Source organism: Otolemur garnettii, unplaced genomic scaffold (assembly GCF_000181295.1).
Source record: "Otolemur garnettii isolate 467f Iridium unplaced genomic scaffold, OtoGar3 scaffold00053, whole genome shotgun sequence".
NCBI classification, from domain to species: domain Eukaryota; kingdom Metazoa; phylum Chordata; class Mammalia; order Primates; family Galagidae; genus Otolemur; species Otolemur garnettii.
In genome coordinates, this window is record NW_003852448.1 from 4,329,882 (window position 1) to 4,346,335 (window position 16,454).

A 16,454-nucleotide genomic window follows, 5' to 3' on the forward strand; every position below is an offset into this window, starting at 1 on the left:
TGTAGTAAAAGTACGTTTTCAAAGGTAGTGAATGAAACTGGTGAGTTTTGGAGGTATAGAGACCTTCTTAATTTTATATTTTAATATATGATACATTCCCCCCTTTTTGTATAGTATTTTGCATTTTGACAGATGCCTTCTGCTTCCTAACCACCGTCACAGGAAGCAGGACAGCTCCTTTACTCTCCAAAACTGCATCTGTTTTAAAAAATACATTTTTGGTGTTTACTAATTTTATTCTCATGTGCTTTTTAAGTTTCCTTTTAGAACAGTGGTTTTGAGGGGAGTGAGTCTGCACCCACTGGTACAGTTGTCTGAAGACATTTCTAGTCACTCCAGTGACAGGTGCTGCTGCTGGTGTGTAGTGGGCAGGGAAGAAGCCTCCCCCAGGGCCAGGACAGCTCCTGCCACACAGAAGGAACTGGCCTACAGTGTCAGGGGTACGGAGGTTGAGAAAAAACTCTGTTTTAGAAGAAGGATCTTCCATTGTTCTTCCCTTTCTTCCTGAAAATTCAGATTAAGTGTGGGAGTTCATTTTCATTTTATAGTGCTGGTAGAAAAGTTTATAAATGTAATTGATATGTCTTTTGTTCTTTGGGGAAATATACCATATGATAACTATATGATAGATTCTTTTAACAGCTGTCTCATGTGACATGCTAATTCTGCTCTGTTCTCCTGAGTGATCAGTCGGGTCTGTTTGTCTAGATAATCCAGACGCATGGTGGCACTGTGGACCCCACACTCACCAGCCGATGTACACACCTTCTCTGTGAGAGTCAGGTCAGCAGCCTGTATGCTCAGGTAAGGAGAATCGCCCCAGCTGTGACGGGGAGCAAAGCCTGTCCTTTTTTATGTGCAGTCTTAAGGTTCTAATAATTCTTACTTTGGGGAAGGACTTTTTATCTCTTTAAATAGGAGAGCTGCTTCTTACTTTTGCTGTTGCTTTGGTGGATCTATGCCTTTGATGACACTGAATGGAAGATGGCGATTCCAGGCAGTGTTAAGAGTAGACACTCCTTCCAGTCATTACCTGGCTGCACTGAGGGTGCCGTGGGCGGAGCAGATGTGGTGCTGCCCTGCAGCTGTGCACACGGGGCCGGGAAAGGCACACACCTCGGCCTCTCCTCTGGGGCTCAGGCTTTCTCCTCTGCATTGCCTTCTTTACCCCCAAAGTTTTATCTTTTTATTAAAATGTTCTTTTTTGTAGATAGATTGATGTTAATGTGTATGTGACCTCAGAAACCCCTCTTATAGAGGGTAGCCATTGACTGCTTTTCAACTAAAAATGTAGACACACCTGTGTTGGTTTTAGGTAGATGGTTATAATTGTTACATCTGGCCTTATGTCGGGGCCTTTGTGTTCCTCTGGGGACTTCAACTTTGACTACAAATGTTATCTCCTTTATGATTAAAATTACTTTTAAGGTTGACAGAAAATGTGTTGCTTTCGTCCCCCATTGCAGGCTCTTGTTCTTACATAAACTTTTAAACTACACTGATATAATTTGTTACTTTAGTAAATCCAGTGCTGAGTGTCATGACATTATTTTATTATGGGGCTTCTAATGAAGATAGTGTTGTTACATAACCTTATAATTTTGTGTTTAAGTCTGCAGCAAAAAACCGCCAACAACAAACCTATAATTTTATGTTGATAGGCAATAAGAGAGAGAAAGAGATGCATCACTGCACATTGGTTAAACACGGTCTTGAAGAAGAAGAGAATGGTGCCCCCTCACCGAGCCCTTCACTTCCCAGTGGCGTTCCCGCCGGGAGGGAAGCCATGTTCCCAGCATGTAAGGCAGAGCCTTTTATTTTGACGCTTTTTTTTTTAAATCATTCTTCTGCTTTGGCAGATAATTGTGTACTAATGTATGGGCACACATGCTGGCTTCTGAGGCAGTGTTTTTCTGGGTAATTTGGCCTGGTTTCTGTGAGCCTGCTCATTAAGAAATAACTTTGTTTTGTTCCCATGTAACAGTCATAGTTTTCTGCATACAGTGGACATTTAATGTGTGGTGCAGTCTTTGACACTATTGGCAATCCAGAAATAAATTGAGTGTTGCACCATAGACAGAACTATATTGAGTTCTGGGTTCTCTCACTCCAGTGATCCCCAGATTGGGATCGGTGAGGAGGAGGAAGAACTGACTCGTGTATGTACGTGTGGTTAATCAAATAACGATGTTAAAATTATCCAGGCAATGTCAGGTTAACTCCAAAAAGGTTTTCCTGTATCTGTCCCATCACGTTTATTCTTTTTGTTCCTTCCACTAAGGCTATTTCTGTAGCATTTTTACTGTTAATAAAATTCTGGTTTCATCATTCTTAGGAATGGTATTACCAAATGTGTCCCCTAATGCCAAAGAAATAATAAAAAAAATAAATACACCTATAAAACAACTAAGAAGAAGCAGTAGTACTTGACTCTAATAGGTTTTTTCCCTTTGTTTGCCCCTTTTTTCCTTAGATTATTTCTGTGACTGGATTTGTTGATAGTGACAGAGATGACCTAAAATTAATGGCGTATTTGGCAGGTGCCAAGTACACGGGTTACCTGTGTCGCAGCAATACCGTTCTCATCTGTAAAGAGTAAGCGTCTCCTGAACCCTCTATCCTTAAATGTACACACAGCGGGGAGCTATTCCACAATCCCTGTTTCATTTGTTGTGGTTGGAATAAATTTGACTGTGGAAATCCAAATCTGATAAAAGTCTGGCAGTGATATTCGTGGTAACCTTAGCAGAAATGCTGCTGAAACATTTGAGTTAATAAACTTTGACTTACAGGCACTAGGTAACAGGAAGCAGGTGCGAGTAGGGCTGGTGCATGGTCTGCTGGTCCTTCTGACCTCGCGCCTTGAAGTGCTTTTGGTCACCAGCCGGGGTCACCAGCTGCTTGGCTAGCATACGCTTGTCACTCCTGTTAGGAGAAGATGCTTTATTGGCTTTTGTTGAAAATAAATATAAATTCAGACTGCAGACAACTCTAACATTTAAAAAATGTGTTTTCTTCCCCCCCCCCCCCCCAAAAGACCAACTGGTCTCAAGTATGAGAAAGCCAAAGAGTGGCGGATCCCCTGTGTCAATGCACAGTGGCTCGGGGACATCCTCCTAGGGAGCTTTGAGGCGCTGAGGCAGGTTCAGTACAGTCGCTACACCGCCTTCAATCTGCAGGACCCGTTCGCCCCGACTCAGCATCTGGTTTTAAATCTTCTAGGTAAGTGCGCCCTACATGCTGTCTCAGGAGGGCTGACCGCCACGCCTGGCTGCGTCTTTTGTTCACTTCTTGTTTCCTTTCTATACTCTTTCCTTCTTCTCCCTGCTTTGTTCAGTGTTTGGTATTTTTATTTGCTTTTAAAAGGCCTTTGGAGATGGAAGGGGAACTCTCAAAAGACCCTTTAGTCTTGTCTCTCAAGCCAGTTATCTTGTGTAAGAATGTCCCTCACCCTATGGAACAGCCCCTGCTTTTCTCAAATTGACTTGCTGTTGCATCCGGAATGTCCTCGTGCCTTGTGTGGTGAGCAGGTGGATATCTGCTTGCCACTCCACCTTCCAGCAGACTGTCCCCATTGTAGATACTGCAACACTGAAGTTTAGTCATGGCCCTGTGTCCACAGGGTAAGCATGCTGGTCCCTTCGGCCAGCTCCTGCTTGTGGGAGGAGGGGGTCCTTTCTCTCCACCACCTCTTGTCATAACTGGTGTGATAGAATCCAGACTGTGATTCCCAGAACGGGACACAGTCCTCTAGAAATGTCTAACCAGACAGTGCACAGTAGGACGGAATACTGTTGATTTAGAAACCATGTGGGCTTCCTTGTCCGCTGCTGACTCTTAGTGCTACCTTGTATCAATAATGCACAGTAAACTAAGCAGCAAGAGCGCTGGCTCCCAGGAGTGGCCTGCTGGCTCCCGGGAGTGGCCTGCTGCGCTCCCGGGAGTGGCCTGCTCACCTCTTCCATCTTGTAAATCTAAGTATAGAGCAGTGGTTCTCAGCCTCCCTAATGCCGTGACCCTTTAATACAGTTCCTCATGTTGTGGTGACCCCCAACCATAAGATTATTTTCGTTGCCACTTCATAACTGATTTTGCTGATTATGAATTGTAATGTAAATATCTGATATGCAGGATGTATTTAGGTGACCCCTGTGAAAGGGTTGTTTGACCCCCAAAGGGGTTACGACCCACAGGTTGAGAACCACTGGTATAGAACATGGCACTTAAGTTGATCCCCATTAAACACTTGTGGCTGAGCTACCTACGTTTCTAGATTGTCGCCTCAGAGGAGGCTTTTACAAGAAGGCTTTTCTATTTAAACAGTGATTGTGAAAAGTAACCTATTTCTCTCTTTAGATGCTTGGAGAGTTCCATTAAAAGTGTCGGCAGAGTTGTTGATGGTATGTCAAATTAATAACCTTATTTTGGATATACTATGCTGTTAAAATGTTGTGGTAGGGATGTATTTTTAAATTAAAAATTTTTGACTAATTTGTCAACATGGTAACTATGGAAGCTGTGTCTTCTCACTTGTCATCACGTTTATCCAAGGCTTGTTTTTCCTGTGGTTGTTGATGTTTCCTTGTTACAGACATGTGAGGGGCATTATTTGCTTCAGAGAGCTACATGTGATTGCCTAAAGAATTGGAGAAGAGAAAGATGATAAGGTGACTTCTTGTTTTTCATGGGATAGAAAGGCAAGAACTTTGACAACTATTAGAAGCAATGGACCCATACCCGACTTGAGGCCCAGGTCTCGGTGTCCCAGGTGGGGTCTCGGTTGCGATGCTTTTCAGGACCGGCCATTCTGGAAGTCTGAGTGCCAGTGGTGGTTAGTTAGGAGACAAGTAGGGCTGTCCTTTAGGCCAGGGGCTGGCCAGTGCTCCTGTGTCATGTGAGGAGGAGAAAGTGAGTTGTGTCTTTTGCTGTTTTCCAGCATTAGTACGTTTTAAGTTACAGACAGGACCATCGCAGTAATTTTCACTCGACTTTTCTCTCAAGTACTTGTCACTGACTGCACATCAGTACTGGGAGAGGGCGGGTCATTTGTAGTGTGAAGGCTTAACTTTAGGTTCGTGGTGCTTCCATGTCACGTGCCCAGCAGTTTTCAGTGGGTTTCCACGATATATAGAGGGTGTGTGGTGTTTGTGCCACTTGAACAGCTGGGGAGATGTTCTCATCAGGGTTACAGCCAACACCTGAGCCTGTGTTCTGATTGTTGCCCCCTGGCTCCTTTCACACATCTGATCTGAATGCTGCTGCTAATTGTCCTGAGTCTTTCAGGAAGCCCGAATACAGGGTGTCCATAAAGTTCACATGCAGTTTACTATGTTAAACTCTTCTCGCCTCCCCTCTCCTCTCCTCCCCTCCCCTCCCCTCTCTCCCCTCTCCCTTCCCTTCCCGTTTCTCTTTTCCTTCCTTCTTTCCTTTCTCTCTGTCTCTTTCTTTCTTATTCATTGAGGGTACAAAGAATCAAATTACATCGCTTGCATTTGTTAGGTAAAGTCCCTCTTAAATTGTGTCCCACCCTCCAAGAGGTGTGTCACACACTTACGTTAAACTGTTTTAAATTGTACATGAGCTTTATGTCTACCCTGCATATAGGGCAGTGTCTTATTAATACTAATGATTATGAGACCAGGTAATACATATATTTTTCCTAGCTTAAACTAGTAATTATAATTTTAATAAGACACACAGAGGCCAAAGCAGATATTCTCTGCAGATCCTCTTTTAGAACTATGGGCTGCTCCTTGATACAGCATCATCCTTGTAGAATTGTGCTCCAGGGTGCAGAACATGGGCCAGAGAAGGCGCGTTGCTCCCCGGGCCTGGGGCCGCGTCTTTGCCTACGTGTGGACTGCTGTGCGGCAGAGAGATGCCACCCAGCGGTCTGCTGAGCTGTGAGATGGAGAAGGCTTTAGAAGTACTCAGAGTTACTTTAGGAGAATGTGGATGAGAGAGAAGAGATGGCAACCATTCCCAGTAGGATACCAAAACCACTTCTAAACAGTGAAGAACAGGTCTGCGTGAAGCCAGGACTCTGGCGACGGCTGACTGAGTGGGGCCGGAATGTCCCACACAGAGAAATGAAAATCCTGTGGTGATGGACACGCCAGTAACCTGGTTAGGTTTGATTAACTCACAAGTATTTTGTACCTATAATAAAAAAAAAAAAAACCTCTGGTGTAGCCAATTTATGACATCCCAAAGAATTCTGTAATGGGCCACTTGGAAGTGACCCACCAGGTAGATTTCAGTAGCATCTTCAATGGGACACTTCTGTCAAGCATATTGGGAATTATTTTTATTTTTGCAAAATAAACTTTTCTTCACTTCATTTGATTCTAATGTATAATTGATTAATCTCGATTATATTAAGCAAAATTAATAACTTGATTAGTATTAATTAAAATTAGTTATCAAAATTAATAACTTTTGATTAGTATATTTCTTAATTTTCAAAATAGAAATTATAGCTTTTTATTAAGCCAAGAAATGTGGAACAAGATTTCTTTAAAATTCTCTTTGGTCATTGAGGGCCCCCAAAAAGACATAAAATGAATATAGGAGGCGTGTTAATCCTCAGTAAGTTTAACTTTAAAATTGTATTTGAGGAATCAAATCTTAGAAAATTCTGGAAGGTTTTGGTAATGGTGCTCCTAATTTTAGGGAAATTAATCAAGCACTTGCTGATTTAAAAGTGTCTTTGGTTTGGTAGTGTTGGTGTTGGTACGTTGCTCCACGAGGCAGTCGCCTACCTAGCAGAGGATTGCAGGGTGTATAGCAAACTTGGACGTCTGGAAAGTCACACTCCAGAACCACTTTGAAATGCTGTGCAAACTTTAAAAAATACAAACCCCGACATGAGGTCACCTGTGATGGTCAGACATTTTGAAAGCTTAGAAAAGCCATGATGTTGACTTTTGTTAAAATTCTAATGCTGGGCGTGGCCGCTCACGCCTGTAATCCTGGCACTCTGGGAGGCTGAGATGGGTGGAATTGCTTGAGCTAGGAGTTGGAGACCAGCCTGAGCCAGAGCAAGACCCCATCTCTCAAAAACTAGCTAGGCATCATGGTGGGTGCCTGTAGACACAGATACTCAGGAGGCTGAGGCAGGAGGATCACTTGAAGCCAAGAGTTTGAGGTTACTGTGAGCTGTGATGACACCATTGGCACCTACCCAGGGAGACAGAGTGAGAGTCTGTCTCAAATAAATAAATGAAATGTTAATTTTTACTGTGAAGAGTTGTTCATAAGATAAACACACACTAGTTTGATTTTGTGTCTTTGTGTGTGTATAAATTCGCTGCAGGTACCCTGAGCCAGGAACACCAGAGGTTTCAGACCAGTTTGATTCTGGCTGTTAATTCTCATATGACTGTAGGACTTCCTACTAAATGTCCATCAGTGGGTCTGTGCTGTCTGTGGAAGTTTATCATTTTCTTCAGAATGGTAGAGAATGATAAATAAAATTTGTGGTCAAAAGATATTAATGTACATTTGAAGGTTTAAAGTTTTATTATAACTCACCTATGAGCAGTGGGTTAGAAAGAAGGAGACACTGTCCCTGTTCGTTGAGGTGACAGATTTCATGGCAGTTTCTGTGGCCAAGCTGAGAAAGTGATCGCCAGCTTCCCTCCCAAGCCAGACTCTACGTTGTAGTGTCGGGAGTCAGCCCCTAGGTGGCTCCGCCTTTCTCGCCCCTCCTGCCCTTTGTTGCTGTCCTTGCTACCCGTGAGTGCTAATATGGAGACTTAGACTCACACGTGATCTTTGCAAGTGGAGGGCTGAGAGACGGTGTTCTGTAAAGGTGGTGGTAAAGGGTGAGATAAACCTTCCTGCACGTTATTGTGAAACTTGACCCTCCATGTCTGACAGGCTGGTGGGCTGAGTGGACTTCCTGTGCACATTTTTGTATTCATTGTGATTGTCTAGCTATGGCAACAATATTTAGAAAACATAGTTATGTTTAAGGTAAATTAATAAGATTGAGAGATAATTCCTTCAGTTGGTAAGATGGGAGCAAGTGTCTTTTTGAAAGAACCTCAGAGTTTAGAATGTGAGAAAAGAATGAGGGCAGAGTTGAGGTGCTGCCTGCAGCTGCCCTGAGGGGTCCTGCCTCCTCTCCCGGCTGGCTAGGCTTCTGCTCCAGGCTCAGAGGCGGCAGCTGCTTCTAGTGGAGGTGGGTGTGTTCCTGAGGCGGCCCAGGTTTCAGCACCTCGTCCAGCTCTCAGCACCATCTGATTTGTCAGGTGGAATTTTGGTTTTACCGATAGTCTTTTGGGGTTGTGTAATTGCAATGATTGTGTTTTCCACTTTGTAAATTGGGACACAGGACAAATAACTTGAACTTCTTGAGAAGTTCAGAGTGAAGGACCGCATATGTAACATGAGGTGAGGAAAGAAGGGGCTGGAGATATTTTCGGGAACTCCAGGGCTTTGGTGAGTAAGAGGCGGAGCTTCTCCCACATTTGCTAGTCACCTGCCCAGGTGAGCACCCAGAGGTGCTGCAGGATGAGCGGGGTCCTCGTGTGCGACTCAGTAGTTCCATTATTTGACACGAATCTCTTAGAAGCTATTGTATTACTGTATTGATTAAAGTAGAAAATATTTTTATTACAGGGTGGAAGACTACCTCCCAAAACGAAACAAAATGAAGTAACGAATGTCCAGCCTTCTTCCAAAAGAGCCAGGTATGAATAATAACCTAACATTTTTATGCTCAGCTGTCTTTCAGAGGTCTGTTTTGGAAAATTGTTGGCAATTAGGGAAAGTTTCCAAGGGTGTAAAAGCCTTTGCCTTTTGCTTCCTGGCTGCTGTGATATGTCTCATTTTATTGCTGAAGATGGTTTGTAATCCTGTAGGCCTTTACACACAGGGCGCCCATGAAGTTCATTTGCAGTTTGAAATACTTGTAAGTTTTAAATTGCACATGAACTTCATTGGACACCCTGTATGTTTTTATTGCATTTTTATTGTATGTTTTTATTCAAAAAGATTTTAAGCAGCACTTTACCAGAACTCCCCCCACCCAGCCCCTATATGTAAAATAGAAGCTTCTACGGTGGAAATGGGGTGGGAGGTGCCCCCCCCAGCCCCAGCCCCCCAGGGCACTGATGAACAATCCCTACTCAGTGAGGGGGGAGCCTTGGATCTGCCAGTTGTCATGGGACAAAACAGTATTATTAGCCTTGCCCTGGTGGGAAAAAGAATCTAAGACCTTTTAGAAGGCCAGGTCCACAGCCCCCAGCACCTGTGTGTGGTGTTGCCACCTTGTGGTGTGGGGGTTTACATGTGTATCGTTCTGCCTCATCTGGGAAAGACGGTTGTCCGATAACAAAGCCCTGCTGGTTACTTAGTAAGTGAGCATAGCAGGTGCACCCCAGTCCAGTCCTCTGGTGTCCAGAAACTTCTGCTTCCAAACTGGACCTGGTGAGACACAGCTGCTCGGCTGGTCTTCTGCAGTGGCTCTTCTCCTGTATTTCTCTCCTTGAATTCCACACACTGAGCTTTTGACTTGGTAGTAAAATCCTAATTGTGTGATTTTTTTTTTTTTTAAACTGTAATCATATTGCTACAAATAAATTTTTCCTAGACTGTCATTTAAATATAAGCTAAAAAGGATTTGGGAAAGGACACGTAAAGGACCAAGAGGTTTACTGTAACGTGTGTGTTTGTTCTACACCTTGTGGAAGGGAACAGAGGACTAGACTTAGAAAGGTCCTGGTGGCTGTCAGCACTTCCCTCGGCTGCTTGTGTTGGTGGTGAACATGGATGCGAGCCGTGGCAAGAGGCTGTTTTTAAAAAAAATGAAAAGCAGCCATGATACTGTTTGAAGTCGCAAAATCGGGGAAAATATAGAAACCTGCTTTCTTTTTAAAACCAATTTAAGAAAACTAATTGTGGGGGGGGGGAGTTGATGAAGAAGAGAACGCTGCCGTCACTGCAGGGGACTGGGGAGCCTCCTCGGAGGTTTCCCGCATCCTCCTGGAGACTGAGCTGGGGCAGGACAGGACGGGAAGACACAGGTGAAGGTGTTAAGGCTGCTGAACCCTGGGACTCCCTCCTTTTCTAACCGTCACCACTTTGCATGTCTTTTGCAGAATAGAGGACATCCCGCCTCCCACTAGGAAGCTAACCCCAGAGTTAACCCCTTTTGTGCTGTTCACTGGATTTGAGCCTGTCCAAGTTCAGCAGTATATTAAGGTGAATTTCGTCGTCCTCTGCACACAGCAGTGTGCTTTTGTGTGTGTGCTCACTTCAAGCCAGCAGCTGGTTGAACGTTACATGTCGTGATGCTGCCTTGTTCTAATAGTCTGTACGGGAATGACCGGTCCCTCAGGTTGGAGTGGCTTCCCGCCCTGCTGGCTGCTTCAGGTGCTTGCTTTCTCATTAGGAGAGGCCACCGTCCTTCATACAGTCTCATGAACATTTTCAGGGACAATAAAAGTGTGTGTGTCATCTGGCCTCAGAGAGGACTGTGCCTCTTTAGGTTCTCTGATCAAAACTGTCTACCAAGACGAGTTTTCTAGAGTGAGGCCAAAAGGGCTTTCTAGTAGTTTAGATGATAAATGGGAGTAGATTTTAAATACTCTTTTTGAAATAATTGCACAAGGGGTGATGGGGTTTTGTTTTGCTCCCTCTTTTTGGTGGCAGGTGGGTGGTTGAGAATGGAAGCTGATGTGTACCATGTTGGATTCATACATTTTATCCCTCACTTTTTTAAGGAAAAGAAGCAATTATGGCAGCGCCCGTAGCTCAGTGGTTAGGGCACCAGCCACCTATACCCAGGCTGGTGGGTTCAAACCCAGCCAGGCCTGCTAAACAACACTGACAACTGAAGCAAAAAAATAGCTGGGCGTTGTGGTGGGCGCTTGTAGTCTCAGCTACTCTGGAGGCTGAGGCAGGAGAATCACTTAAGCCCAAGAGTTGGAGGTTGCTGTGAGCTGTGACACCATGGCACTCTACCCAGGGCAACATAGTGAGACTCTGTCTCCAAAAAAAAAAAAAGCAATTATAAAAACTGCTGTTAAAATTTAGTGCGATTTTATTTTTCTACTTTTAAAATATGAGGCTTGTTAATAAAAGGTTATTTCACATGTGTCTCAGTCTGTATGCCGTCCTGTTTTATAGCGGAGCCGTTGTCAGTGTTAACAGCGTGTCCGCGCGGGCCGGGCGCACTCACTGAGATGAGCGCCTCGTTCTGCATTCACAGAGACTGGGACTGGTGTTTGGAGAGTTTATGTCCACGTGGTGTGGAATTCACCGTAATAATGTAAATGATAAGTTTTGACTGGTACTTTTCTCCTGTAGTTCTGTGGGTTTTCTCTCATTCCACCCTTTGCACTGTTTGGTGCTGAGAGCTGCGTTCGCGCCGTGTTCTCTCTGCCCTGTTGTGTTCTCCATGAGAGTGAGCTTTTCCCTCTGCCTGTGTTTGTGACCTTCAGAAGCTCTACCTTCTTGGTGGGGAGGTCGCTGAGTGTACGCAGAAGTGCACGCACCTCATTGCCAGCAAAGTGACGCGCACGGTGAAGTTCCTGACGGCCATCTCGGTGGTGAAGCACATAGTGACGCCAGAGTGGCTCGAGGAGTGCTTCAAGTGTCAGAAGTTCATTGGTGAGTGGCAGCCTCAGCGCCTGTGTTGGAATGTCAGATAAACTTTCATTTTTTAAAATTCATCTCCATTTTTATCCTAACAAACATGTATATGAAGGATGGGCTTTTCTTCCTTAGAGTAGTAAATATACCTAGATGATTTTAGAATCTTGCTAAGTATAAAACGATTATGAATTGTAGGTGATTTATTTTCTTCTTAGAAGCTATCATAGCCAAGACAGATATGCACCTTCACTCTCCTTTGTAGCAGTGGTGTCACCCTTTATCTGCAAGGTTACTGTCCCCAGTTGTCATCTAGGCCAGGCACCTCTTCCCTTCCCCAGGTGTGTCCTGAGACCTACCTCCCCTGGCCCCTTGTTTGGATGGAGGAAGTGAGAGACACACACCCCATGCTGAGCTCCATCTTCTCAGTCGCATTTTTCACTTGTTCTTGTACGCCAACCACACTGGGACCAGAACTGAACTCCCTGGCTGCCCTATTGTAAGCGATAGTGCTGGTTACCAGCCTCTGATGTCAGGCATCTCCACCTTTGTGTCTCTGTGCCGGGGTCTGCCCTGTGTTGCCAAGTTCTTACACTTGCTCACCTCTGCCCACCTGCCCTGCCCACCTATTCTGCCCCTTAAGCAGAATAGGAAAGAATAAATTATTAGTATCAAGAAAAAACAGAACTCTCGACTATAGTGTTGGGGCAGCGCTTGTCCTTCATGGCGGTCGTGTTCTGTGAAGTCTCTGCACACGTTGAGTCCCTGTGTCTGCAGCGTGTGGGGCTCCTGGGGAGACACAGGGTACAGTTCCCCAGAGTTGATTATACGTAACCCTGTTCAGCCGTGTTTGACCTACCTAGAGACCTGCCTTGCTGAAAATAGATTGTTAATTCATCAACGTTGAACTTGGAGCCAGCGACACTGTCCCTCAGCCTCGCTGACTCCATGTCTTCTCCATGGGGCACATCGTGTCCCTCCTGCACTTGGAAGTGCTGGACAGCACTGCACACTGCACTTGGGGCCATTTAAACAGTGAGATCACCCAGAAAAGCGTACAGATGTGAAAAAAGTAGCACTGAATAGACCACAAAGAGGATGCTTTTTCACTGTGTGAGCAGGAATGAGAAGGCAGGCGTTGCGTGACTCACCTCGGCTGTGGCCATGCACACGACGACTCAGGTTTTCTCCACTGTACGTGTCTGCAGAGGACTGTGAAGTGCCTTGAGCACTGACAAATAAATTGGGGTTCAAATAAATTGTAGCAAGCAGCCAGATTCACAGAGATAGAACCTGGATAAAGAGGGACAAGTATATTAAGTAGTATTTAGAAATTTTTTTTGACTGAAGCTTTAGATACTTTTTTGTTCTTAAAGATATTAATGAAATAAAAACTTAAAAATGAAGGAAAAAACCTACAGAAATAATTATTAGAAACACGTTTTTAGCTCCCACCTTTGAATAACGTCAGAGTTGGACGATTCTGAGTGATTTCTGTGTGGGGAGGGAAGCACGTGAGCAGGGACACGGGACAGGCTGGGGTCCACCTGCTGCGGGCAGCACCAACCTTCGCCATCTTCATTGTTGCTTCTCTCTTCCTCTCTCACGTGGAGCTTGCCAGTTTGTTGACAGTTAGCTTGCCAAGTGACCGATGTAGTGAATGACCAGTTCACTTAACTTCTCAAGGTTGCTCATTTGTGAAAGTCTGATTTCTATGTTGATGGACGTTGTAGTTGAAAGGAAGTTGACTGCCTTTCATTTCTTTAACATTGTTGATCTCTGAGGGATATAAAGTGGTTTAGTTATAAACATTTAGTATTTGGGAAAACATATTTTGTATTTTATCCTCTTTTATCCTCTTAAGTTTTAGCATTTCTTAACCTAAGAGAATTTTTGTAGTTGATGATGAACCTTTTCAAAAATAGACTTCCTTAGGGCAGTTTTAGGTTCACAGGAAAATTGGCCAGAAAGTGCCGAGAGGACCTGTGGGCTCCCCGCCCGCACACCTGCAGGCAGCCTCCCTCCCGCACAGGGGCCTGTTTGGGACTCGCCCAAGTCCATAGTTACATTAGGATTAACTCTTGGCATTAAACAGTCACTGTGCTTTGACGGATGTGTGACGATGTGTGTACCACGATGGGGCCACACAGAGCCGGGTACCTGTGCTCTGCCTGTTCACCCTAACCCTTCCCCACAGCCCTTGGCAACCACTCTCCATAGTTTTGCCTTTTCCAGGATGTTGTGAAGTTGGAGTCCCATCCTACGTAGCCTTTTCGAGTTGGCTTCCTTCTCTTAGAGATACACGTGTAGGTTCCTCAGACCTTTCTCTGGCTTGATAGCTCACTTCTTTGTAGCACTGAATAATATTCCACTGTCAGGATATACCAGTTTATCTGTTCACCTATTGAAGGACATTTTCGTTGTTTCCAAATTTTGGCCGTTAGCAGTAAAGCTGCTGTAAACATCAGGGTGCAGGTTTGTGTGTGGTTGCTGGCTCACGTGGTAAGGGTCTGTTTAGTTTGTAAGGAGCTGCCAGACTGCCTTCACGTGCTGCACCGTCCTGCGTTCCCACCAGTGCTGGATGGGTCCTGCGGCTCCACGTGCTCCCGTGTCTGGTGCTGTGCGTGTTCAGGGCTCTGCTGATTGACAGGTGTGTGATGTGGTGCTGGTGCAGGTGGTGGTTCCGGTCTGCACTCTCCTGATGTGGCCCTGCTGAGTGACTTTTCCCTTCTGTGTGTTTGCTCTGGTGAAGCGTCCAGATCTTTTGCCTGTTTTTAAATCTGGTTCATTGTCTTATTGTTGACTTGTGAACAGTTAACTTGTGAATCTTGGAGAACAATCCTTTATCAGACATGTCTTTGTGACATTTTCTCTCAGTCTGTGAATTATCTTCTCATTCTCTTGGCATTGACTTTTGTGGATCAGAAATTTTTAATTTTAATGAAGTCCGTTCTTATTTTTTTTTTTTTTTTTGTAGAGACAGAGTCTCACTTTATCACCCTCGGTAGAGTGTTGTGGTGTCACAATGTTCACAGCAAACTCCAATTTCTGGAGTTAGGCGATTCTCTAGCCTCAGCCTCCCAAGTAGCTGGGACCACAGGCACCCACCACAATGCCCAGCTATTTTTTTGGTGCAGTTCAGCTGGGGCCAGGTTTGAACCCATCACCCTTGGTATATGGGGCCGGCACCCTACCCACTGAGCCACAGGCGCCGCTCTCCATTCTTTCTTTTATGAATCATGTCTTTGGTGTTGTATCTAAAATGTCATCTCAAGTGTTTCCGTAGTGTAGTGGTTATCACATAAACTGCCATCTCCAAGGCCGGGTGTGGTGGCTCATGCCTGTAATCCTAGCACTCTGCAAGGCTGAGATGGGTGGATTACCCGACCTCTTAGTTTCGAGACTAGCCCGAGCAAGAGCGAGACCCTGTCTCTAAAAATAGTCAGGCATTGTGGTGGGCGCCTATAGTCCCAGCTACTTAGGAGGCTAAGGCAAGAGAATCGCTTAATCCCAAGAGTTTGAGGTTGCTGTGAGCTGTGATGCCACAGTACTCTATTGAGGGCCACAAAGTGAGACTCTGTCTCAAAGGAAAAAAAAACTCTAGCCTCAAGTCTACCATATAAGAGCAAAGAGAAGATGACTGACGTTCTGTTCAGCTGTGGCATTTAGGACCTTCACCAGGTGCACAGTAGCTCCCAGGGAGCACTGCTGTCTGGGCCAAAAGCTTCATGTCCTCTTGCTGGGCATGGAAATGGTCAGCTGGACAGGTCTTGCTGTCCACCTGGCCTCCCACAGATGGCACATGGCCATCACGGGGCACTTCTCAACCGTCATGAAGGGTGATGGTTTCTGCAGGGACATTGTCATGTCTCCTTTCTCCACAAAGGTCCAGGTCTACTTGTCCTCTGCGTCTGTTTGAAGTGGCCACTGCTGTCCAGGGTGTAGCCAGTGTCATTGTGCAAGTGTAAATGCTCTTCGACACACATCCTAACCTTGTCTTCATCCAGGTGGTTTACCTTCTGTGAAGGTGGTTATGTCCATTCAAGCATAGTTTCTCCATGTTTGAAGCTTTTCTAATTCTGGATCAGCATCCAGCTTCCATAGGGCACCCCAAGCCTGTGCAGCTGCTCCAGGCCCACTGGGTGGCTGGTCTCAGGATGGTGGGGCTGCCTGGGTCATCCAGGTAGGGCAGAGGGCCAGGCTGTCTTAGTCGCCCCCGAGGCTACAAGTGCTCAGGAGTTGGCTGAAGCGTGTTCCTCAGTTTTATTTCTCTAGTTTTTAGACGTTCTTCTCTCACCTGTGAAAGTACTGGTTACTGATAGATGAATTTTGTATTTGTAGCGGTTAGTAAATATTTTAGCATTTCTGTAGTAATGAGATTGCTTTTGCCCAGCAAACTGTGGTTTTACATTTTTAAAACATTGTTTAAAAAACAGATAAAGAATATGCACCAGAAGTAACACATGGCCCACAAGTCCTAAAATACATGTCAGCTGGTCCACTCCTGTCTGCTGACCCTGTACCCCCCTGCTGATGTGTGCATTTGGTCCACTCCTGTCTGCCCATCCCGTACCCCCCTGCTGGTGTGTGCATTTGGTCCACTCCTGTCTGCTCACCCTGTACCCCCCTGCTGATGTGTGCACTTGGTCCACTCCTGTCTGCCCACCCTGTACCCCTCTGCTGATGTGTGCATTTGGTCCACTCCTGTCTGCCCACCCCGTACCCCTCTGCTGATGTGTGCATTTGGTCCACTCCTGTCTGCCCACCCCGTACCCCCCTGCTGATGTGTGCATTTGGTCCACTCCTGTCTGCCCACCCCGTACCCCCCTGCTGATGTGTGCATTTGGTCCACT

At 45.4% G+C, this 16,454-nt stretch overlaps 1 protein-coding gene across 1 annotated transcript in view; it reads left to right on the forward strand.

Annotated features, from left to right (window-relative positions):
• The window catches only part of PAXIP1 (PAX interacting protein 1), a 60,476-nt gene that overhangs the window by 38,172 nt on the left and 5,850 nt on the right, over window positions 1–16,454 (forward strand). The window contains exons 9-16 of the mRNA XM_012806470.2: window positions 709–804; window positions 1,662–1,799; window positions 2,474–2,595; window positions 3,038–3,222; window positions 4,357–4,400; window positions 8,626–8,696; window positions 10,107–10,209; window positions 11,451–11,619. Coding sequence (XP_012661924.2) covers window positions 709–804; window positions 1,662–1,799; window positions 2,474–2,595; window positions 3,038–3,222; window positions 4,357–4,400; window positions 8,626–8,696; window positions 10,107–10,209; window positions 11,451–11,619 — 928 coding nt within the window. The remainder of the gene's footprint in view (window positions 1–708; window positions 805–1,661; window positions 1,800–2,473; window positions 2,596–3,037; window positions 3,223–4,356; window positions 4,401–8,625; window positions 8,697–10,106; window positions 10,210–11,450; window positions 11,620–16,454) is intronic.